This window comes from Cervus canadensis, chromosome 10 (genome assembly GCF_019320065.1).
Source record: "Cervus canadensis isolate Bull #8, Minnesota chromosome 10, ASM1932006v1, whole genome shotgun sequence".
In the NCBI taxonomy this organism is placed as follows: Eukaryota; Metazoa; Chordata; class Mammalia; order Artiodactyla; family Cervidae; genus Cervus; species Cervus canadensis.
In genome coordinates, this window is record NC_057395.1 from 70,943,098 (window position 1) to 70,968,596 (window position 25,499).

A 25,499-nucleotide genomic window follows, 5' to 3' on the forward strand; every position below is an offset into this window, starting at 1 on the left:
GTCAGCATATGGAGCTAGAGTGGCAGGGGACTGGTGGCATTTTCCTCTTTTTTTAGTCTTAAGGCCACTGCATATGGATTCTCTGTGTGGGTTACTTTAGATTTCTTCAAAGCACAGCAGCCTAGGGCTTCTTACATAGTGCTTAGTGTTCCAAAGACAAATGTCCCAAGACAAAGAGCCAGGCAAAAGATATATCAACTTTCATAACCTAGACTCAATTCTGTATCACTACTGCTACATTCAATTTGTTAAAAACCATTAAGACCAACACTTTTAAAGAGGAAGGTTATTAGGCTCCACCATTTGGGAGTGTATCAAATAATTGTTGATGTATTTTAAACCACCACACTATACTGGCAACAAACAGAAAATTAAGAAAAAAAAACCTCACATGTAAAAAAACCATTGATAATAGCACCAAAACCATAAAATATCCAGGACTAAATCTATTAAAACGTGTGCAAGTTCTATACATAAACTACAAAACACTGCTGAGATGACTTTTTTAAAAAACCTAAATAAATGAAGGGACATACTATGTTTATGGATAGGAAGACAATATTTAATAATGTCAGTTTTACCCAAATTGACCTAAAGATTCTATGTGATAGAAATCAAATTTCAGCAGGATTGTGTGTGTGCCAGTGTGTGTGTAAACAGACAACCTTATTTTAAAATTTTTATGAAAGTGCAAATGTCAAGAATAGGCAAGGCACTCTGGAGGAAAAGTGGGTAGATTTATTCTATGGGACATTAAAGACTTATTGAAAGCTACAAAAATTCGGTCAGCGTGACAACGGCTCAAGAAGAGACAAACAGGCTAATGGAACACGCTAGAAAATTCAGAAACCATCTGATGAGCATATGGACTACCTGGCTTTTGACAAAGTTAACACTGCAGAGATGTGTGAGGAAAGGCAATCTTTTCAATAAACGCTGCTGGGTCAGTTGGCTGTTCAGATGGAAAAAAAGGAGAGGGGCTAGTGGGAAATTCATTCTAATGAGATATGACAGTGAATTTTAGAAACAATGATTGATGAAATGTATTTAGAAGTTCTTTCCTTTCTGAGCTGTAATTTCCTTCTGTTGTTCCCAAACCTTTAGTGAAAGCCTCTTTCCCTCACCTATCTTGTATCAGGGGATCCTTATGGCCATAAATAAGTGGTCCTAGCTTGAAGCCAGGACCAGCAAAGCCCAGATCACAGTTGGGAGCCAAGTTCCAAGCAAGAGGCTCACTCCTTTTTCTCCCGATGCCATCGCATGTCCTGCTGCCACTCAAGACTCCCATTCTGACCTGCTTCCGCTCCTGGCCTCAGACGCTTCCCAGCCAGGCAGCCTGAATGAGCCAGAGTCAGGAGCCAGAGGGCAGGGGTGGTGGCCCAGTCCGTGGAAGGTGAGGGAGGAGAGGCCCTCCGAGTAGACAATTCTTAGATGGGAAGGGGAGGAGCAACACAGGCTAGCTGCCTGCAGGTGCTGGGAGGAGTTAGGGGCTTTTTTTGTGGGAGGGGGAGCCCGTTTCAGTCACCTCTCTGCCCCACTGTGGGAGCCGTCTCACCTCCGGTCTCTCACTCCAGGAGACCGTGGTGGTTAGTGGTGGTCGTTGGTCGTGGTGATGGGGGTGGTCGATTCTGGCCGCTTCCCCAGAACTTCACTTTCTAGTCTATTATTTCTATGACCCTTCCCTCTCTCTGTCATTAAAGGATGCTTTAGACTCCTCCAGGTGGTTTCAGTCCTGGATCCTCTGGACACCGTGGAGCCCACTCCGTTACCGATCCCACAAGTCCTTGCCTCAGTTTCTTCACCTGTAAAGTGAGGATTTAAGCAGCAGCCCCCAGCCCTCTCAGGGCCACTCTCTCAGTGACTCTGATCAGTGGGACCGAGAGCGAGGACACCCTACGATCGGCCGGCCTCGGGCTCTGGGCTACGCCGGGTAACGCAGCATCCATCTCCGAAAGTGTTCCTTCTCGTCTGCCACCTTCAGGGCTCAGCGACGCCCTGATATCTAGGGCGGGGAGAGTCCCACTTCTGGGGAGGGGTGTAGTACGGCTTTCTCCCTCCCCTCACCCTTGGTGGCGGAAGGCGGGACGGGAGAGGGCCGCCTGGACGGGCGCGCCAACCCTCCGGGACCCGCGGGGGCGGAGAGCCGGGCGGGGGACTGGCGGCTGCCGGGACCGCGGGAGCGGTCTCCCCCCAGGGCCCAGGCCCCCGGCCCTCCGCGGCGCCCGCGGCCGGAACAATAGCGCGCGCTGGCGGGCGGGCGGCCGGGGGCGGGGCGCTCCGCCGGGCGCCGCCCCCGGCCCGCCCCCCGCGCTCGCACACCCGCTCGCACACTGGCTCCCACCCGCCGCCCGCCCAGGCACTGCCCGCGGGAGCCGCCGCCGCCGCCGCCGCGCCCGCCATGGACGTCCGCCTGTACCCCTCGGCGCCCGCGGTGGGCGCGCGGCCCGGGGCCGAGCCGGCCGGCCTGGCGCCCCTGGACTATTACCACTGCGGCAAGGTAGGCGGGGGCGGGGTGGGGGCCCGGCGGGCGGGGCCTGCCCGCGCCTTCGGACCCCGCGCCGCGCGGGAGCGTCCCGGGCTGGAGCGCGCGGGCAGCGGTCACCCGGCGGCTCGGGACGCGGGCGCTCTCGGGGCCACGCGCGGGGAGATGCCGGCGGTGAGGACGCGCGGACACACGCACCCCCCCAGCCCTGCCGACGGGCACACACGCCAATCACGCCGATCCCCTTGGCGGGGACACTCAACGCCCGGAGTTGGGATCACAGGCAGAAGTCACCCGACAGTTGCTCACACGAAGTCACGGTGACAAACTCACCACGTCCCCCCTGACGGCCTCGCCTGCATTCACGAGCCGACGCGCAGTGACCCACTGTCGCCCAGCCATGCACCTGCTCACACTCCTGTCCCAGACAGGTCACCCTCATCCGTACACAACCACACGCAGTCACGCGCGCGCCTGTACTGTCACCTCGCCACGTACAAGTCACTGTTCTCACGCGCCGCCGCCGCACACCGCGTCCCGGGCCCCCACGCCGCCACACGCAGCCACAGCTGGGGACAAGCACACAAAGACGTCGTTCCGACAGTCATTCGCCCGCGCTCCCAGTGACTCCCACGGTCGCACGCTGTCACCCACAGCCACCCACCCCATGGACGGTGAACTTCAGGCACACGAATCACCCCGACAGCCACCCAGTCACGCGCGGTCACACCCAGGGGCAGCCGCATCCCGCCCCCTCTCCCCCCAGCCCGGCCGTCCACACCCGCGCGTCGGGATTTTTAACTTCTTGCCGCCGAAGCGCACGAATTAGGCCGTTTACGAATCGGTTGTCATCGCCCGCCGGGGCCTCGGATTCCGAGCAGGCAATGGCCCATCGAGGCCTGTCCCCTCCCGGGAACGGCGAGAGAGCGCTCTCCCGGCTGGAGTTGTGGTGAGGGGCGCCCCTTCTTTCCCGAGATCGCCACCCCCACCCGCGACCAGGTCCCACCCGCACAGCCAGGTCCCCGCCGCGCTGCCCCGCCCGGGCGCGGTGCGAGCTCGCGCTTCTGGAAGTCCGGACGGGCGGCGTCCGACCCCACTCCGCGCTCGCAGCCCAGCCCCGGATCCTGCAGGGCAGCGGCGCAGTCCGAGACTCTTCCTTCGCCCGGGAGGGAACTTTCAAACTTTAAGTTAGGAAGCCAGACGGTCCGTGCGTCCGCAGGTCGGTGCGTCGGTCCCTGGCCGGCCGGAGCCGAGCGCGGCTTTTCGTCACTCGGAGCCCGGATTGAACGGCGCGCGTGGGTTTCCCGCGGCCAAGGCGCAGACGCGCGGGCTCCGTGGCGCTGCGTGGTGAGTGCCAGTCCCGTGGCTGGGTCGGCGCCCCTCCAAGGTCTTAACCCTACCCCGCAGGCTCTTCATCGAGCTTTTTGCTATGGGGATGCTGCGGGGAGGGGGCGTCCCCGCGCGGAACCTGGGGGCCGCCCAGGCTGAGCCTCGCTGGCTGCGTCTTCAGGCCTTGGGGAGCGGCTCTGGAGTCTAGGGTCAGAGCCCAGCGCAGTTCCCTTGGGGCATGGGGTGGGGTCCGGGGCCCCCAGACCTGGGGCGGGGACCGGCGGTAAGTGAGATCGCGCGTAGGATGGGGGGCGATTTATCGTTCGTCCAGTGACCGGCAAAGTCAGAAGCAGAATAGGAGAATGGTGTCTTCAAGAGAAGGCCGATTCTCTGGGCGCTTCCATCTGATGGAGGGAAAATTGATGAGAAGTAGCAAGTGGAGACTTTAGGATGGAGAAGACAGTTGGATGTGGCGGGGGCAGTGGTCTATCTGCTGCCCTTGGCTTTGTTATTTTTTAAAATGTGAAGTTGCCAAGGTTCCAGCCTCTGGTTTGGGGGCATGGGTGAGTCTGGGGATGTGTGCCTCAAAGTCTGGTTAGGTGGGTGCCTGTCGCCTGCAGTGTTCCTTTGCAGGGTGGTGTTTCTGTAAGCCCCTTTAGAGTGGGGTGGTCTCCTAAGGGGGCCTTTGGGAGGTGGCATTCAGCCGAGGCCCCTGCTTTATTCTGATGTTCTGTAAAGCTCTGACTCAGCACCAAGATCCAGTGTGAAACCCTGGTAGGAGGAAACCACTCAGGGAAGGAGAAGCTGGTGATTCTGGTTTCTGTCTGTGATCTCCGGACCCCTGGCCTAGAGTGGAGGGTGTGTCCAGATGGGAGGAGGGTGGCAGTTGGGTCACTAGGATAGATGAAAACCAGGACTGACTTTCTACTTGGATGTGGGATCTGCTTCTCAATCCTGCAGCCTGGTGGCAGGGGGAGACAGAGGATGTCACTTGGCTCAGAGAGGGACGAGTCAGAAGCCTGTTGGTAGCAGATCACCAATGGGCCCTCGCCTTCTGTGCTAGTGGTTGGGGGTGGTGGTGCAAGTTGTACCAAGGAACTGAGGCCCCTTGTTCTACCAGGCTTCTTGGTACAGCAAGGAGGGATTGGGGAGATCCTGGTCACTCTCCAGATTTGAGGGGAGACACACCCAAGATGCAGCCATGACCACAATTGGGATCTATAGAGTGGGGTGCACAGGCAGGATGTGACCTACACTGGGGGCTTGGTCACTGGAGTCTAGATAAGAGCCTGGTCCCCACAAGGACCCAAACCTGAGAAACACAAGGACAAGCCTTTGCCAAGTGATGCTGGACAACCATGGGGCAGTTGACCTGGAAGGGCCCATGGCGACCGTTCCCTTGGTGACTGTCCCCTTAACAATTCTCTAACACAGAGATTCCAGCCTCTTTAAACCAAAGTCATGAGCAGTGGCTGTTCTTTTGGTATCTTTTATTTGAGAAAATGCACAATGACAAAGCTGCTATGGTTTCATTTTTGCTTTGAAATAGATGTTTATTTTATTAATCACAATATTATTAGCATACATTTGAAAAATAGCTTATAAGATATGAAACAGGCACATTACTTATTTCATGTAGTATTGGTGCCTGGTTGAGCATAGGGATTTGTGGCCTTGTAGCTCTATGTGTGTCTCCCGACTGGGAGCCACTGATCCCTTCCTTCTTCCTTCACACAAGGGGAGACTGAGTCATGGAGTAGTATACTCATAGGTTACATAGCAAATGAAGAGCGCAGCGGAGGCCTGAACCCAAGTTCCTGGACTCCCAGTTTGATGCTTCTCTGGTATTCCCCACAGGTCTCTGTCATGGTTTGAGAGTCAGAAGTTATGATATCCTTCTAGGGTAACTATGAAGTCCCTTTACTTGGGTTTTGCCAAGGTGCTTTATCAGGATGGGCGCATTGCCCGGGGCTCCCTGCTTAACTGTGGCAGACTAGTGGAAACTGGCCAGTGGCATTGAGCAAATCTGGATTCAAATCTCCACTTGTGTCTTTGTGACTTAAGGCAAATGATTTTAGCTCATTGAGGTATGATTTACATGCAATAAAATGGAAATTTGAAGTGTACTATTCCATGAGTTTTGACAAATATAACCACCCTTGTGACCCCTATCCCTATCCAGATATAGAATATTCTGTCACCCCAGAAAATTCTTCTTGCTTCTTTCCAGTCAATACCCCCTACCTCTGGAGGAAACTACTTACCTGATTTCTGTTATCAGTGGTTTATCTAAATTCAATTTACGTGTACTAAGTCAGTTTAAGTCCTAGACCTTCATATGAAGCATATACATTTTTGCATCTGGGTTCATTTTGCTCAATGAAGTGTCCTTAAGATTCATCTATGTTGTGTATATCCATAGTTTGTTCTATTTTATTGCTTAGTAATATTACATTGTATTGGTTTATTTGTTCCCCTTGCCGATGGACATTTGCGTTTGTTTCCATTTGGGGGCAGTTATAAATAAAGCTGCTGTGAACATCCTTATACAAGTTTCTGTGAACGGGGCAAATTATTTAATATGTTTGAGCCTCAGTGTCCTCTTAAGGACAACACTGTCTGCTTCTGAGGTTCCGGAGAGTTAATTGAGTTGATACAGGGTATAAAAGTTCTTGGCACATACCGGCTACTAATTAGATAACAATGGTATCCACCACTTGGGACCTATTCCAGTAAGAGGCTTAGCATCTCTGTGTTCCACATATCCTTCATCCCTGTTTCAGACATCTTTCAGGGCCAACTTGGGTACCACTTTCTCCATGCAGTGCTCCATGGTCAGCAACCTTCTGTCTTTTCCCAGGTCTCCCCCCAAGAACTGGTTACTACATGGGTTTTGGCATGTTCTGCCATCCATCATTCAGTCAACAAACAGTTATGGAGCACATCTTTGTGCTAAGCACTGTACTTGGCAACAGAAGTGAAACAAAGTGACTCAAATTGCTTCCCTCTGGAGCTTATGTATCAGCATGGGAAGTCATAAATATATGGATGAGATTGTTATGGTATTGTGACCGATGCTGTCAGTACAACTATGGAGAAAAAGGAGGCAGGGAAGAGAGTTAGGGGTGTCAGGTCCAGGGACTGGTTTGCCATTTTAAGTAGTGAGGTTGGGGTAGGCCTTGTGGTCTAGACCAGGAGTTCTCAAATTCATGTACGCAATAGGAATCATCTGGCAAGATTTGAAACACGGGTTCCAGGGCACCCCTTCCTTCCCTGAGATTCTGATTCAGCTAATTGGTGCTGGGGTCCTGAGTGTCTGCGTGTCTGATGAGCTCCCAGTCCTGCCGCTGCCACTCTGGAGACCACATGTTATGTAGCAGCGGTTCGGTTGTTTGTATACAGGGTTTTGTGGGCTCCCACCAGGCAGGAACCATGCCCAGCACCTGGCACAGTGCCTGACCGATAATTACTCAGGAAATTGTGCTGGTGGGTGAATGATTCAACTATCCACCCCCACAGCTCTGGGCACAGCATCTTGCCCCTGGATGGAATCTAGACAAGCTTGGGTAGTGAATGATTGGCGGCTCCTTGTGACGAAAATCCACAAAGTGGGAGGAGCTGGTCCCACCTTCACCCAGACTTGAGATTGGAGAGGCCTGCTCAGCATCCCTGGTAGGTGAGGTCCCCACGGCATCTTTCTGCTGGGACACTGGTGGCTGTGGGCGGGTCCCTGGGGGAGGAGCCCTGGGCTGGCTGGTCCTGGGGGAACTCTGGAAGGGTGCCTGTGTTTCTGTTAGGAGGCTTTTGCACTTCTGTCCAAGGATGTTCTCTATAGTCCTCCCCCAGCCTGTCCCAAAGATTCTACAAGGACCACACTTCTGTACCTTACCAATGTCAGGAGTAGCAGCCCAGGTCTGGCACAGCTGTCCCCAGTCTACTGGGTGACCTTGAGCGTGAAAGTGCCCTACCCTGGGCCTGCGTTCCCCTCTGTGCAAAAAGGAGAGCAAATTAGTGACCCTTGGCCTTGTGAGATGGGGGGCTGTGCTGTGGAAATATAATGAAATAAAGTCTGGGCATGTCCTTTATAACTGTAGAGTGTGGTCCCCCTGGCGAGGATGAGGATTATGCTTTTTGAAGAGAGCGTAATCCTCATATACTTCAGTATATGAGGGCTCTCGTATACTTCAGTAGGTAGGAACCACCGTCTCTGTCTCCCTTTACTTTTGTGTTCCCAGAGCTGGCCTGGCACATAGATGCTAGGTAAATAGCTGCTGAATGAATGAATTCAGGGCTGGCCTGTTGTTCCCTGTGGCTTGAGGAACTTAACATCTGTTTGACTCTAATAATCTGAAGACTTGCACTGAGCGCATGGTGTTCAGGGCAGGGCAGAGGCCAAGAGTCTTTTGGCTGACCTGACATTCCTAGAAGAGCTTCCCTGCGTAGGCCCAGGGGACTGAGCCCACATGGAGAGCAGCCAGTAAGCTGAGAAGAGCCTTACCCTTATCCCAAGGATCCCCGTGTGGCACAGCTGCCAGCCCCGTGTGATTCTGTAGGGCACTAATTTTGCTCCTCTGATTTCCCAGTGCTGGTCTCAGGTTAGAAAGGCAGTGTAAATTCTGTAACCCAGCAGACTTGGCTTTGATCCTCAATGCAGGCAAGTTATTTCACCTCCCTGTGCCTCAGTCTCCTCATCTGGAAAATGGACACATCAATACTTCCCTCCCACCCTCAACCCCCATAAGGCTGCTTTGAGGACTAGAAATCCTGCTTGTAAGGCACTCAGCGCAAGCAGGAAATGCTTTCATTTCTATTCACAAAGAGCAGCACAATTGAAAGTTAAAATGCAAGAGGAATCTAGTTTCGGCGCAGGCTGCTGGGGGAAGGGTCTTCCTAACGAGAGGTCTCTTCATGCATGCTCTCTGAATCTGATTTTCCCGGGCCTCCGGTTTGAAGCGGTCTCTGTACAGCATTATGGAGGGACAAGGAGCTGTGCACTTCCTTTGCATCTTTTTTTTTTTCCCTTTTTGAATCTGTGTGGGAGGGAAGGTGGGTTTTGGAAGCAGAGAAGACCAGTACAAATTGCAGCTGCGTGGTTCACCGGCTAGGACTGGTGACCCGTGCACATCATTTACCCTCTCCAAGTCTCAGTTTTTTTCATCTGTACAAGGGGGGCATAATGCCTTCCTCATATTGTTGCTATGAGGCTCAGATTAAAGTAATTAGGAATTGCTCAGGTTAAAGATGTGGAGGTTCCCTGTAATCTAGAACAGTGTTTTCCCAGCCTCAGCGATATTGACATTTTGGACCTGACAATTCCTTGATGTGGGGGTGGTTCCATGCTTGATAGAATGTGGAGCAGCATTCTTGACCACTACCAACGGATGCCAATAGCACCTCCCCTCGAGTCATGACAATCAAAGATGTTTCCAGACTTTGCTAAGTGTTCCCTGGGGGTTGGGGAGCAAAATCACCCCTGTTTGAGAACCATTGATCTAGAAGGTGGAGCAGGTAAACTAGGAGATGATCGTGATGAGAGTGGCAGAGTTTGAGGTTCACATTTTCTGTCTGGTATTTTAGTCCTGTGTCTCCCTGTCAGCAAATCCTTTATCCACATGGTTGGCCATTATCCTTTTTTATTTGTTTACATGGACCAAAAACCTACGTAGTGATGTTTCAGCATGGTTTGGGAGCAGCAGGAAAAACATATGGTAAGTAATTATTAACTTAATGAGTCGTGGTAAATTGTAATTTTATAACTTAGTGAAAACATGTTGTATAACACAGGATAATAAATTTTGATCAATTATCCTGAGGCTTAAATTTCCTACTGTACAGTTGCTGTTTCTGGTGCCTGCAAGAAGGAGCAACAGGCTTGTGGTTTTACAAGGCTGGATTTTCTGCTGGGTTCTTCCGATGCTCAACAAGTTTTCTTGAGTGCCTACTGTGTGCTAGGGGATTCAGCCCTGTCCCGAAGGCTCAGTGACTCAATAGGCTCTCCTAGATGAAAGACCATGTGGATCCGTGATGTTTTGGCTCAGAATGCAGAGTCACAATTAACTATATAACCGTCTGGGGAAATGACAGTGTCAGAGGTGTGAGTAGGCTTCATACAGCAGAGTCTTACAGGAAACACCAAGCGGGCTATGTGGGGTGCATGCAGAGTGGTGGGAAGATCTTCTAGGCCGAGGGGCAGCTCTTGCAAGGTGGTCTGGGGATACTGTCAGCTTAAGTTGGGGAGACGGGCCTGCAGGAGAGAGGAATACCAGTAGGGGTCATTATACGGAGGGTCGAATTCGAGCTGCTTAGGTTTTAAGTGAAAAGATGCGGGGTCGCCACAGTTATTGTTCAGTATGAAATGTTCCTTGTTGCTGGATCCAGACCATTGTTGGTGACCGTCTCTTGGTCTTCTGCTGTAGGAAAATTTTTGTTTGTTTTAGGTAGAGGGTTTAATATTATTATAAATGTCTGTAAAACATTCTTCACTTATATGGATCTGGCATCCTCTTTCCCTTTTTATTGCAGTGTAGTTGATTTACAATATTGTGTTAGTTTCAGGTGTACAACAAAGTGACTTAGTCGTCATATATGTTTTTTTTTTTCAGATTCTTTTCCATTATAGGTTACAAAATACTGAATATAGTCCCCTGTGCTATACAGTAAATCCTTGTTTATTTTATGTGTGGTAGTGTGTATCTGTTGGGCTTCCCAGGTGGCGCTAGTGGTAAAGAACTTGCCTGCCAATTCAGGAGATGTAATAGATGCAGGTTCAATCCTGGGTCAGGAAGATCCACTGGAGGAGGGCATGACAACCCACTCCAGTATTCTTGCCTGGAGAATCCCATGGACAGAGGAGCCTGGTGGGCTATGAGTCCATAGGAACACAAAGAGTCAGACACGATAGAAGTGACTTAGCGTGCATGCAGTGTCTATCTGTTAATTGTATACTCCTGATTTATCCCTCCCCTCCTTTTCCCTTTGTTAATCATAAGTTTATTTCCTATGTCTATGAGTCTGTTTCTGTTTTGTAAATAAGTTGATTTGTGTTATTTTTTAGATTCCATATATAAGTGATGTCGTATAATATTTTTCTCTATCTGACTTAATTCACTTAGTATAATATTATTTAGGTCTGTCCATGTTGCTACAAATGTCAATATTTCATTTTTTGTGGCTGAGTAATATTCTATATATATATATATGTATGTATATAAACACACACACACCACATTTTCTTTATCCATTCTTTTGTTGGACACTTAGTTTGCCTCCATGTCTTAGCAATTGTAAATAATGCTGCTATGAACATTGGAGTGCATGTATATTTTTGAATTAGAGTTTTCATTTTTTCCAGATGTATACCTAGGGGTGAGATTGCTGGATCATATGGTAACCCTATTTTTAGTTTTTTACGAGACTTCCATACTGTTTTCCATAGTGGCTGCACCAATTTACATTCTGCTCTGGAAAAGTCTAATGACTTATGTTTGATTTCCCCCAGTAGTCAGAGATGCTCTGCTTCTCACACTTCCGTGCAGCAGAATTACCTGGCGGGCAGTTAGAGCTCAGAATGCGATGCTGTGCTGCCCCCTCCGCCCATCCCACAGTCCTACCCAGTAGGTCTGGGGAGGAGTTGAAGGTGTGCACTGCCCACAAGTTGGCTATGGCAGTGCTGCTAGCCTAGGGAGCACACTCAGAGAACCGGCTCTCGTCTAGACTGTGGGAGAATTTTGTGTCTTGGCTTAGGGCAGTAGGGGTGTGCTGCTGGCCTGGGGCATGTAAGCCTGGATTGGACATGGTCAGGTGTCCCTGAGGTTCTTGCCTTCTTCAGGACCCCTGTGAGTCAGGGGGAGTGTCTCCTTCATCTGGGAGACAACCTTACATGGGACTCCCTGGAAACAGACTCTGAGATGGAGAATTGCCTGTGGAAGGTGTATTTGCAGGGAAGTTCTCAGGAGGTGCACCTTGAACAGAGTAGGGGAGGCGCAACTGGGCAGAGGGCGGTGCTGGCCTGGAATATACTTAATGTTGAAAGTGACCCACAGGGAGCTTTGGAGCTGGGCTCCAGTTTGTCCCAAACTGAGGCAAGGGGGCTGCCCACTCCTCGAATTCTTGTGTCCTCTGCTCACTGGCTTCAGGCAGCCCCCACATATAGCTGTGAGCCCAGCAGTTTGGGGGTGAATGAGTGGAAGGGGAAGCATTGCAGTATCCATTTCAGGGAGCCCAAGAAATCAGGGGCCAGCGTGTTGTTAATTTTTAGAGAGTTTTGAGTCACTGACTGGATTCTTCTTTATTTCATGCTGTGAATGAGAACTGGCGGATAACTGCTTCTTAGGACCAAATGAAGAAAAATGGTCATTAGTGGGATATTCTGGGACCCAGCAAGTTTCTCTGACACATTCCTTGCTAAGATTCCAGAGTTTTTGCTTTGAGATGTCACACATTTTCCTGTGTGGTGGGGAAGACTCTACCACATTGGTTCCTGAGGAGCTTCTGGGTCCTGCCTGCGTGAGTCACATCTGGCTTTCGCTTTGGACTGAAGTCCTGTCGCTTTCTTCAAGAGCCTCTTTGCCCTGCCCCAGTGTAAGTCAGCAGCCATGGTGGTCTCCTTACCAATTTTTCATCTTCTCTGAGCAACCAAGAAGCTCAAAGGCAAATGCCTGGGTCACTTGTAGGCATGGCATAGGATATCATGGGACATCTTTTGCTCATTAATTTACTCCCAATTTCATTTCATTCTGTCATTTCCCTCTTTGTCCTGAAAGTGAAAGTGAAGTTGCTCAGTTGTGTCCGGCTCTTTGCGACCCCATGGACTATAGCCTACCAGGCTTCTCCATCCGTGGGATTTTCCAGGCAAAAGTACTGGAGTGGGTTGCCATTTCCTTCTCCAGGGGATCTTCCCAACCCAGGCATCAAACCCGGGTCTCCCACATTGCAGGCAGATGCTTTACCCTCTGAGCCACCAGGGAAGCCAATATTATTTTTTATTTTTATTTTTTAATTTTAGCTGCACTGGGTCTTCCTTCAGAGGCACGGGCTCGTCATTGCAGTGTGTGGGCCCAGTAGTTGCAGCATGGGCTTAGTTGCCTCGAGACTTGTAAGATCTTAATTCCCCAGCCAGGGATCGAACTTGCATCCCCTGCATTAGAAGGCAGATTCTTAACCACTAGACCACCAGGGAAGTTCCCCGCCTTTCTCTCTTTTTTAAGATTGTTTTTATTCTCTATAAAATACACTGAAATATATTAAGAGTAAAAAAAAGTAGAGCCTCTCATTCTCTTTCATTTTCCCCACTGCCCTCTCAGCCCTGCTCCCTAGGGTTAATGACAGAGTGAAGTGTGGTGCGTATACTTCCAGGCATAACCATTCTTTAGTTCAATGCTTCTAATAAGCATCATTTCTATTTCTGTAATCACTTTCTCAATTCCCAGAATATTGTATTGTTTCTTGATTGATCTTATGTTATAGTAGCGCATCCTTTTCTAAATGGATATATGAACATCTTGAATCTTTTTGAAGATGATAATTCAATTGTTTAAAAAAGTCATTTTCTGTTTGCTGCATTAACTCTGTTTTCTTGTTGACTAGCTCTTCGGTTCACTTCCTGGTCCCTCTTTTATGCTGATATTTTCTACAAATGCCTGGTAACTCTTGCTTGACATTTATTTGTAAACAAGGTTCTGGATTGATCTATTCTGTGGTTGTAAGTTTCCTCAACATCTGTGAAAGCCACGAGCATGTAGGTAGGCAATGCAAATGTTGGTTTTCGGTGCCCTGAGTATGGTCTATGTGTAGACATTTGAAGCTGGGGACTTGTGCTAGAGCATGGGACAAGCTCACTTGCAGTTGGGTGGGGACCTCTATCTCTCTTATCAGCCAGCAGTTACCCGTGGGCACTAGTGCACTTTGTTTTTCCTGCATCATGCCCATCCATAGCAAGGGGGAGTCCCCGAGACAGACTTCTTATTTAATTAAAGAGTTCTTCTCCCTGGCTTACCCTAGGTTAAAGCCAACAGTCAGCTTCTCTGAGGACTGTTGTTGTTCAGTCACTAAGTGTGTCCAATTGTTTGCGACCCCATGGACTGCAGCACGCCAGGCTTCCCTGTCCATCACCAACTTCCAGAGCTCGCTCAAACTCATGTCCATTGAGTCCGTGATGCCATCCAACCATCTCATCCTCTCGTCCCCTTCTCCTACCCTCAATCTTTCCCAGCATCAGGGTCTTTTCCAATGAGTCAGCTCTTTGTATCAGGTGGCCCGAGTATTGGAGTTTCAGCTTCAGCATCAGTCCTTCCAGTGAATATTCAGGGTTGATTTCCTTTAGGGTTGACTGGTTTGATCTCCTTGCAGAGGACTATAGGTTAACACAAAGGTCAAGTCTCCCAGGGCTTTCAGCCTTTGCTGCCTGTTCTTTGGGATTTTCTGGGTTTCGGTTAAGAAAATAGCTTTTCCTGTAGCTTTTTCTCTTCTGAACCCCACTAGAATGGCAAAAAAGGGGAGACAGATACAACACAGATATTCATAATTCATATACACACATATATATTCATAATTCAGGTAGATGAAAGCTGAATAACTCCAAAAGGGTCTGTAAGAAAACAAGAAAGGAGTGGGCATCAGAAACAGTGAGAGGGTGCTGGAAAGTAAGATGTTGAAGAGAAAGAGGGTTGAACCGAAAACCAGAAAACCCCAGTCTAGTGGGGTTTAGAAAAGGGGAGAGGTAAAATTATGTGTTCTACCCACCGTCTTGAAAAAAAAATCCCAGTCTCACAGATTTTTATTTCTAATATTTGTGCTGTTTTATGGAGAAAAGCAGGGTCTATATAAGCACAAATTATTCTCTGAGCATTTACTGCAAGCTCAGAGTCAGGCTCTCTTACTTATATCATCTCACTAAGTCTTTGTAAGAACTGTGCTACCCCAATGTTCATCGCAGCACTGTTTATAATAGCCAGGACATGGAAGCAACCTAGATGCCCATCAGCAGATGAATGGATAAGGAAGCTGTGGTACATATACACCATGGAATATTACTCAGCCGTCAAAAAGAATTCATTTGAACCAGTCCTAATGAGATGGATGAAACTGGAGCCTCTTATACAGAGTGAAGTAAGCCAGAAAGATAAAGAACATTACAGCATACTAACACATATATATGGAATTTAGAAAGATGGTAATGATAACCCTATATGCAAAACAGAAAAAGAGACACAGAAATACAAAACAGACTTTTGAACTCTGTGGGAGAAGGTGAGGGTGGGATGTTTCAAAAGAACAGCATGTATACTATCTATGGTGAAACAGATCACCAGCCCAGGTGGGATGCATGAGACAAGTGCTCGGGCCTGGTACACTGGGAAGACCCAGAGGAATCGGGTGGAGAGGGAGGTGGGAGGGGGGATCGGGATGGGGAATAAGTGTAAATCTATGGCTGATTCATATCAATGTATGACAAAACCCACTGAAATGTTGTGAAGTAATTAGCCTCCAACTAATAAAAAAAATTTAAAAAAATTAAAAAAAAAAAAAAGAACTGTGCTAGACACACACATCCCCACTGTGTAGGTGGGAAGACTGAGGTCCTAATAAGTCACGTTACAGAAGGCAGCAGAGGAGCTGGCTGGCGGAGCTGGGGTTCGGACTGCCCTCCCCGCTCCTATCTCCTGCAGCCTCCGTGGTGCCAGCTAGAGCTTCCTCCCTCTTCAGGGATGCAAGAGTGGGCCAGCTCACCCCTTGTTTCAACTGTTTCGGCATTGTCTATTCTAGGGGTCAGGGGATTCCCAGCTGGGCCTCCTGCCTTGGTTTTCAACTTCAAACAGCATTTGGTAGTAGAATGCCTTCACATTAGAGCTAATTAAAACGTGCTTATCTCGAAGTTGGGCCTAATTTGTAGGAATGATTTAGAAACTTGTTGGAAAGGAATCCACCTCAGTAGTCTGACCCAGGGTCAATCTCATGCATAAATTTTGTTGTTGCACTGTGCTGTGTTTTGATTTGAACTATACTTGATAATTGGTGCTAGTGGTAAAGAAATTGCTTGCCAATGCAGGAGACATGAGAGACTCAGGTTCGATCCCTGGGTTGAGAGGATCCCCTGGAGGAGGGCATGGCAACCCACTCCAGTATTCTTGCTTGGAGAATCCCATGGACAGAGGAGCCTTGCAGGCCACAGTCCATAGAGTAGCAAAGAGTCTAGAAGTGACTTAGCCTACACACTCATACTTGATGATGTGGAAGGTGGACCCTGGGCCTTTCATTGCTCATTTGTTCTGCAAAGATTTAATAAGCACCTATTGGGTGTTACCTACATTATTTAAGGAGATCCCTTTATCCCGCGCCCCTGCAAAAAAAAACCTGGGATGGTTCCTTGCTGTCCTTCAAGGGCCCAAATGACCTGATCAGCAACCCCCCTCTACCCCATGCATTCTCTGCTCTATACGTTCACCTGAGCTGTAAGTGAATTTTTGTGCAAAACCAAATAGTGGATTCAAATATGACTTTGGAGTTCTGTGGAAGTACTTGGGTTCGTATCCTGGCACTTACAAGCTGTGTGACTTTGGACCTCTGAGTTAACCTCTCTGAGCCTCAATTATCTCACAAAACTATTTGCATCTCAGGTTTGTGGTGAGGTCTCTGGGAAATCAAGTAAGTCGTATCCTCCCTTGTTCTAGTCCTGGGTGGTGTTCAGGTCATCTGGGCCCTTGAAGGACAGTGAGCATAGGCGGCATCCCAAGTTTTTTTTGTCTGGCTGCACCTCGCAGCATATGGGATCTCAGATCCCTGAGCAGGGATTGAATCCACACCCTCTCTTAATCCCTGGATCACCAGGGCAGTCCGCATCCCAGGTTTTCATGTCTTTTGTAAAGGAGAGCTCTGAGGAGCTTTCAAGTTCAGAATAAGTGTAGTGGTGTTTCTGGTTGTGATCATCTCTTTCCTCCTCTCCATCAGCTCTCTTCTTTCTCATGGATGCTCTCACAAAGACTCTAAGGTTCAATGAAATATTCAGCTTCATAAGACTCACTTGGGCGACCCTTGGTACCTGTCTCCTCGAAGGACTTGGAACAAGAACCACTGCTTGGCCAGCAGGACACATGCTCTGTGCCTCCTCTGCAGGAGAAGTTCCAGCAGAGGTCTCTGACGTTGTCCATGGAGGTGGACTTCTCTTTTCTTTGTCAGCGCCCCCCAGTGCCAGGTTTTAGTTCAGATGCAAGAGAAAGAGAGCCTCAGTAGGTGGCTTTGGAAACCACCTGACTTAAAAGCTTCAGTTCCCAAAGGACCATCTCATTCTCTAGTATCTACTTCCCTGCAAGGGGCACATCAGTTACAAGAGTCATTACACTCGGGGGAAACCTCAGATGTGGCTTCTTTTTTAAATATGTATTAACTTGGCTGTGCCAGATCTTAGTTGCAACACTCAGGATCTTTGATCTTCGTGGAGGCATGTGGGATCTTTAGCTGCGGCATGCAGGCTCTAGTTTCCTGACCAGGGGTCGAACTCAGGGCCTCTGTGTGGGGAGCACAGAGTCTCAGCCACTGGACCACCAGGGAGGTCCCAAATACAGCCTCTTAATCAGATAGTTATAGTTTATTTATAGTTCCTTCCAGCCCAGATGCAATTTATCAGTCAAGGGTCATTTTTACCATAAGCAGAGTTGCCTAGTAACACAGTTAGCATCCTGCCTTCTTCAGGTTTCCAGGGGAGTTATGCTAGACTATTAACCAAGGTGAAATGCTCTTGCAAAAGGGTTTGGTGAACCCTTTATCCACATTCACCATCCTCTTTTCCCCTAGTGGTGTCGCTTTTCAGTAGCTCTTTCAGAGGGATGAATGAAGCTCTTAGTATGTTTTGAAATGTATCCCATGTTTTTGTATGTTTTCTGATTGATTATATAAAGACACACACTCACACTCTGGTCAAGAGATAGGCCTTGGAGTCATATTGACCTGGAATCAAATTCTGGCTTTGAAACTTAGAGCTAATTCATTTATTCCTTCATTCGTTCAGCCAAGCAAAGAACATTCTCTGCCTGCTGTATGTAGGCCTTGGAGGTAGATGCCAGACATGAACAGATGATGAACACCTGGTCCTTGTCCTTGAGAAGCCACAGTCTGTTATATTAGAGAGACAGGCAAAAAGAAACAATCCCAATGGGTGTGAGACTGCCCGGCCAGGCAGAGGGTGGAGTGGGGTGAGGGGAGTCAGGGAAGGCTTCTCAGAGGAGCCGACACCTGGCCTGTGCTTGGAGGTCAATTGGCCAGGTGAAGAAGATAGGGAAGAGCATTCCAGGTAGAAGGAACAGCATGTGCAAAGGCATAGAAGGGGCTAAGAGGGCATTTGGAAACCTACTTATTACCTCTGGGCCTCAGTTTCCTCCTCTGCAATATGGAATTAACTGTGCTGTTGATTAAATTAAATGAATAATAAAGTGTGTTTAAGCATCTGAGATACCTAATTTCTTTTTCCCTTTCCAGATCTGTTTATGGATGTCTAAGAGCCAAAGTTTGATTTTAAATGAGACAAAGAGGAAAAAAACTCCTAACCTGAAGGGCCTGTCCTCCCACCTGCACAATGCATTTCCTCCATTGGCTCTTCTGTTAGCTGTTTTACTTACCTTGTGAACGGAGCACTAAATGTTTGCACAGTCTCTTAGATTATGTCTTACAGTATCAGTGAAGCACAGAAGTGTGTTTTCCTGATGGCTTCACATTAACAACAAGCCACGGCCCTGTTGCAGCATCTTTGGCACAGTGTTCTCTCTGCCAATGGCCTTGCCTCTGTCCCATGCTCGGTCAACAGGTCCTGTCACTTGCTGCTTTATCTTGCTCTTCCGAAAGGTGGCCACCTCCCACATACCAGCTGGGGACACTTAGCTTTGGGGGTCAGTCACTATCCAATGGCCACGAGTCACACAGCACGATGCGCTGAGTAGCCACCTCGACCGTGATCGGGTTTTGTTTGATTTGTGAATGAGATCCTGTCATTTTTCTGGGCAGAATTGCTCATGGGTCTCTGTGGTAGCTTCGTGAACTCTGCCCAACCAAAATCAGACCTCTGCTTAAAACCTTCCAGTGCTTCCCCTGGGTATGTAGGTAACGTTAATTGTCTTTTTTGGTCCAGATATCCTGGTGTGATCTAACCTGCTTTTCCAGCCTCACTCCCAGCTGCTCTGTCCGAGGCCCTGGGCTTTGAGTTGGGATACGATGGGGAGCAAAACCAGCCTCCATTGACTCCATCCTAGCCACCCCAACCTTCTGCTTTTCCCCAGGTGCCCCCACCCGCATGCTTATTTTTGCCTGAAGGTCTTTGCATATGCCATTGCCTTTGTGTGAAATGTCCTTGTCTTCATTCTGCACAAGGCTATTTCCTGTTCATCCTTCAGGTCTCAGCTTTATCCTTACCTTCTCCAAGATTCTGACCCCCTCATCTTTGCAGTTACACTGTTATTTTCTGTCTCAGCCCCCAGTGTGTTTTTCCCCCTTGCATGCTAGATCTGTAAGGTGACTTGAGTGCCTGTTCCACCTTGAGGACAGTAAGCTTTCCAACCATTGGAGTCACGCTTGTTTCTTTCAACACTGAGTCCCCAGCACTTAAATGTGAGGTCTGCTGTGTAGTAGGTGCTCAGTGAAAAGTTGTTGAAAGAATGAATGAATGAGTGTGGTGGTTATATTTGCCAGAGATAGCATTCATAACATATCCCAGGCTGTGTTTCCAAGAATAATTTGGTGTCACCTTCTCTGGGCCTCCACTGTGTTTTTGTGCATTGTTGCCAAGAGGATTAAATGCATAAATATGAGAGACACAGTGTCTGGGGCTTTGCAAATGTTAATAAGTGTGAGTTCACAGTGTGAAGACATGCTGAGCCCAAGGAAGACGGTTGAAATGGGAGTCAAGAGGGTTGGCAGTTGAAACCCTTAGTATTTTTCATCAATGCTTGACTTTCTGGGGGAAGGGCTGGTGGATCTCAGCCCCATTTTGTCCACTTCCGGTCTCCCTGTGGGTGGTGACCTTGCCATTTTCAGGAGGGAGGCATCACTCCCAGTTGCTTGGGTTGGGGGAGCTGGAGTGCAGTCAGTCTGACCTTCAGAGATAAGGAAATCTTTCTCTAGTCCATGGGAATGCTTCTGTTGGGCAGGCAGGACTTTTTTTTTTTTTTTTACTTTATAAGGAAAGATTTTAATTACTTGTGAAAAACTAAATTCACCCTGTAAAATAAACCATGTAGAGCAAAATCACAGTTAACTGAAGTGTAAACATCCATAGTGAATGACAGATATTGTAGAGAAAGGTTCCACTGTTTACGCACTACCCCTTACCAAGGTTGCTAAAGGTCTTCCTTTAAGTGGTGGCATCAGGCTATAATCAAGATCTCTGTGTGGTTGGGGACTTCCCTGGTGGTCCAGTGATTAATCCACTGTGTAATGCAGGGGACGCGGGTTCAGTCCCCAGTCAGAGAACTAAGATCCCACATGCCATGGAGCAACTAAGGCAGCATGTTGCAGCTAGAGAACCTGTGCACCACAACGAAAGATCCTACGTGAGTTCACATCATAAAGACATGCCGAGCCTAGGGAAGAAGGTTGAAATGGGAGTCAAGAGGGTTGGTGGTTGAAACCCTTAGGATTTTTCATCAGTGCTTTGACTAGATGGGGGACAGGCTGGTGGATCTTAGCCCCCTGTTTTGTCACAACTAAGACCTGAGGCAGCCAAATAAATATAAATAAATAGATAAAAAATACACTTCTATAAAAAAATCAGTGTGGTCACACAAAATCACCTGCTTCTTCTCATTAAACTATAAATTGTCAAGACTGTGTTCCCTGCCAAGATGTTTAAGGATTGGGGAAGAAACCACCCACTACTGTTCAACCACACAGACTCAAGAGCATGTGTATTTGGTCCCTTTCCTTCCTTACAATTTAATCCTGCTGATTTCTCCCTTCCACCCAGTCCACAAGAAACCCCTACCCATCTTTTTCTTTTCTCTTCTCACGTGTCATTTGCTGATTCATTCTGTGTATTGTTTTTGTCCCACTAGATTATCAGCTTCACAAGGGCTGGCTCTCTGCCGGTGGCTCATGGACATAGCTACGAGGGCAGCTCTCACTGTGGTGCCTCTGGTTTGGGCGTCCTGCTTGGCAGATTCCTATGGACATGTCTTTTAAGTTTCTGCTCAAGTGATACCTCTTCCAGGAGGCCTTTGCTGCTTGCCCCACTCTAGTACCTGGCACACCATAGCCTTCCCGAGAACTGGAGTAGTTTCTGCTCCAGGAGATGGGGCCCTGAAGGCCATGTCCAGGAGTTTGGACTTCGTCTCAATGGTAGTGAGAGTTGAGGTGTGTTGCATTTATCTTTGTGGCTGTCTTCTGGGGAAAGCAATGGATGGGACAAAGAATGGATGCAAGGAGACAGTGGGGAGGTGATTACTGTGGTTTAGAAGAGGATTGATGATAGCTTAGGGCTGCACACTGCAATATGGTCGCCACTAGTTACACGTGACTATTGAGATTTAAAGTAAAATCAAATAAAATGTAGTTCTTTCATCATGCAAGCAATATTTCAAGTTCTCTATATGCCCCATGGACAGTGCAGATATAGAACATTCCTATCATTGCATAAAGTTCTGTTGGACCACTCTGGTTTGGACTGTACTGCTGGGATGAAAGTGGAGAGAAGTAGAAGGATATGGGAGATGTTAGGAGGTAGAATATGTATGATTTGGGAGTGGATTGGCTATGGGGTATGCTCGAGATGGGGTGTCAAGGTTCAGACCTAGGCTGTTGGCCATGGCTAAAGTAGAACTCCTGGCTCAAAGGAGTGAATGTTTTTACATCTCTGGATTCAGGATGTGGTGCCAAAGGGTCAGCCATGTCCACCAACAGCCCAAGAAAGCACCCATCTTAAGGCAGCCTCCTGGCACAGCTGATTGCCTTTGAAAAACCTTCAGTTGTGTATATGTCTCTTGCCAAATCCGCCTTCACTTGGGGTCTAACATGTGGATCATGAGGTCTTTGTGATCAGGGAATTATATGTATATTAATGCAGATTTCAATCAGAAGAGTTATGTTTGCCATTGTGGTACGGCCTGATGCTGTTTAAATGCCTTCGGTAATACCTTCAATCAGATGGCAAATAGAAAACAGGAAAGTTAGTAATAAAAAATGAATTAGAGCGATTAGCAAAAGGTGAACCGCTTCCCTCCTCAGGCAACAGGCAGAGATGACAAGCTTTGCACCGTTGCTCCTGTCCAAACACCCGGAAGGATTATTGCAGACTCCGGGAATGGCCCTGGGGTCTACTAGGCACGTAGGACTTGGTTATTGCCTTTCCTTTTGCAAAGGTCATAGGCCTCCCCTGGGAGGGGCTCTGTGGGGCTCATTCCCTGGGGTGGGCTGCAATGGGGCCTCTGAAGAGGGGTTTCTGACTCATGGCTGGTCAGGAATGTTCTTCTTCCAAGGCAGTAACATCAGTGGCCTTGCTCCCCCTCCCTCCACCCTCCCGGGCCCTGGGGAATCTGGACCTCTTTGCACCATCTTCCCCTAAAAGTGCCCTTGAGGAAAATTTCCTAGCTGTCTGGTGTTGGGTTGGGGTCCCTTCAAGAAGCCAGTAGAGGACTTCCCTGGTGATCCAGTGGTTAAGAATCCACCTGCCAATGCAGGGGACATGGGTTCAATCCCTGGTCTGGGAGATTCCACATGCCATGGGGCGATTAAGCCTGTGCGCCACAACCACTGAGTTGGTGCGCCTAGAGCCCGTGCTCTGCAAAAAGAGAAGCGACCGCAGTGAGAAGTGTGAGCACAACTAGAGAGTAACCCCACTCATTGCAACTAGAGAAAAACCCGAGCAGCAACAAAGACCCCTACAGCCTGTTTATTTATAAATGAATAACTAAATAAATTTTTGATAAAAGAAGGTAGTGGAGGCAAGCTCTCTAATTGACTAAGCAAGCACTGGGACTGGTTTCTGGGGGCATAAAAGAAAAGCAGAATTCTGGTTACCGTGTAAAGTGCATGAGACTGGAGCTCAAATCAGAAGAACGTGGTGATTCTACCTCGGTTATGTTGGAGCTCACATCCAACCAGAGCGTGGAGCATGGAGATGACATAGCTGGTTAGCCATACGATTGCCACAAGAGATGGGCAGATGGGTTGGATGATCCCCACAATGGGATAACTATCTCTGTTAAGCCAGAGCGTCTCAAATGGTAACTTGCATGGGAATCACATGCAAGTTGGTTTCTATAAAAAGGCGGTTTCTGATTTAGTATATCTGGGTGGGGTCGGAGAGCGTGCATTTCTCTTGAGGTCCAGGTGACGCTGTGCTGCTGCTGGTGAGTGGACCACAATTTGAGGACTGAGGACTTTGTGTCAGGCTGAGCTCCCTAGCAGCAGAGCTGCTTCTTGTGAAAGAGATTCAGTGGGGAGTGCTTTCGTGAGAAGGGGAGTCGGGGAAGCAGGGCAGGGAGAAGGTGAGCAAGGAGGTGGTCTCCCTGGAGATTTGCTTCATCCTACAGGGATCCCTGAAGCATGAATGATGCTATAGAATTGGTCCCATCTTGACATGGAGGGTGGTCTTCTATACCTCCATGTCTGGTGGTCATGGCCATGGGCTTCCTCAGGAGGGGTGGGGGAGCTGGGTCATGCCCCCTAGGCTTGTCTCCTTTCAGCCAAGAGCAGTTCTGCAGGGAACAGCCTGCACTGTCGCTGAGGAGTGGGTGCACAGCCTGAAAAGGAAGATCGGGGTGGGAGGGGAGACCCCATCAGCACCCACACTGTATCCTGGCCTGACAGTGACCTTCAGGAGTGTGGATGTGGACAGGGCTCTTGGCTCTTGTTTGAGCTCGCCGTGTGACCTTGGGTAAGCCACTTCTGCTTTTTTGTGCTGTAGCCTCACAGGGTTTTGGTTGTGATTGGTCCTTGGTCCCTATACTCAGGTTGTGCTGGGGCCTGGGCTAGGGTTGGGTGGATTGGTTTCAGTTTCAGCTCAGTCGCTCAGTCATGTCCGACTCTTTGTGACCCCATGGACTGCAGCACGCCAGGCTTTCCTGTCCATCACCAACTCCAGGAGCTTGCTCAAGCTCATGTCTATCGAGTCGGTGATGCCATCCAACCATGTCATCCTCTGTCGTCCCCTTCTCCTCCCGCCTTCAATCTTTTCCAGCATCAGGGTCTTTTCCCTGAGTCAGTTCTTCACATCAGGTGGCCAAAGTATATGGGTTTGGGGCTTGGGAAGGGCCTGGAGTGCCAGCCCCCAGGGTTTGGATCCTGTAATGGGGGCCATGGAAGGCCATGGTGAGGTGTAGATGCTCGCAGGGGGAGTCACCCAGTGTCCCCATGTGGGGCCAGCTCCCCCACATGTCAGCCCTCCCTGCATTCAGCTTCATCAGTGTGTGTTGGGGCGGGGGGTGGGCAGTTGCTGAATCCACCCTGGAGCCTTCCTGTTGACATTCAGGGTCATTGGGGTAGAGGGGCCTCTGCTTTTGTGGTAGGTGCTTTGTGGGACAGAGGCCAGGCTAAGATGCCAACGTGCTCATGCTCACTCATGTCCAACTCTTTGCAACCCCATAGACTGTAGCCCACCAGACTCCTCTGTCCATGGGATTCTCCAGGCAAGAATACTGGAGTGGGTTGCCATGCTCTCCTCCAGGGTAGCTTTCCGACCCAGGGATCAAACCCATATCTCCTGCATCTCCTTCATTGGTATGAGGGTACTTTTCTTTTTTACCACTAAGACACTTGGGAAGCTCAAGTTGCTGACAGCAGCCTAGGAATCAGTCAGGGGTCTCAGAGCTGGTTTTCTTGCCTCTGTGATGTGCCCACCTGCATCCTTCCTGAGTGGCCAGTTCCAGGCTGCCTGCTGGTGCCTTGGCGGTGAATGGAGGAAGGACCAGAGATAATCATCCCAGATGAAGACAGATGTGGGCTTGGGGTGTGTCTGCCTTCAGGGCAGAGGCTCAGTTCTGAACCATCTCCACTTTTCTTTATGCTGTTCACCACAGCCTGAGTTTTCTCCCTTTGTCAGAGCTGCCAACATGCAGCTCTTTCCATCTCATCCTCCAAGCAAGCCTTTCTCTTTCTCTCTCTCGATGTTATGTAAGTTATAGTCCCAACTTGTCACCTGCCACCAGATATTGATCTGAAACATGGGAACTCTTACTCCACGCGGAGTGATGGGGCGGGGTGGCAGAAAGAGGTGATGGGACAGAGGAGGAGCTACTACTTACACTATTCCTATGTGCCAGGCTGTGTTCCATGTCTTTTGTATACTGTCTTATTTAACCCTCACCACAGCCCTGCATATTATGTATTGTTACCAGGTCAGGTGGCATGTGTCAGGTGACTCCTGAAGCTCAGAGAGGTTGAGAAACTTGCCCAAGGTCACTCAGCCTGACAGCAGCAGAGAGAATCAGGATCCGGAATCTGTCTGCTCTGAAGCTGTGATCTTTCTTCTGCAGCACGTGTCTTCCAAAGAATCTTTAGCTTCCTCTGGGCAGCTTTTTCACATCCGCTCCCTGTTTAGACTCAGACCACCCCTCCTGGGGAAACTTGGCTTGGGATGTGTCGTTCTCACTGCAGACATGGGCAGACTTAGGCACAGAGGCAGTGCCCACCTTGTCTAGGCTCAAGACAAAGTCACAGACCAGCAGGGCTCAAACCCAGAGACTTGACCTTCACCCCCCGGCTGCTTTCCACC

At 49.0% G+C, this 25,499-nt stretch overlaps 1 protein-coding gene across 7 annotated transcripts in view; it reads left to right on the forward strand.

The window, feature by feature from the left end:
- The first annotated feature begins 2,327 nt into the window (after positions 1 to 2,327).
- TOX2 (TOX high mobility group box family member 2) overlaps positions 2,328 to 25,499 on the forward strand; it is a 147,168-nt gene continuing 123,996 nt past the window's right edge. For 3 of the 7 annotated variants that reach the window (XM_043480072.1, XM_043480070.1, XM_043480073.1), the window contains exon 1: positions 2,328 to 2,497. In XM_043480072.1, the coding sequence (XP_043336007.1) occupies positions 2,399 to 2,497 (99 nt within the window). In that variant the 5' untranslated portion in view covers positions 2,328 to 2,398. Of the gene's footprint in view, positions 2,498 to 3,343; positions 3,432 to 3,635; positions 3,830 to 7,462; positions 7,484 to 25,499 lie in introns of those variants that run through there. The other 4 variants (XM_043480075.1, XM_043480074.1, XM_043480078.1 and 1 more) reach the window with 4 other exon arrangements.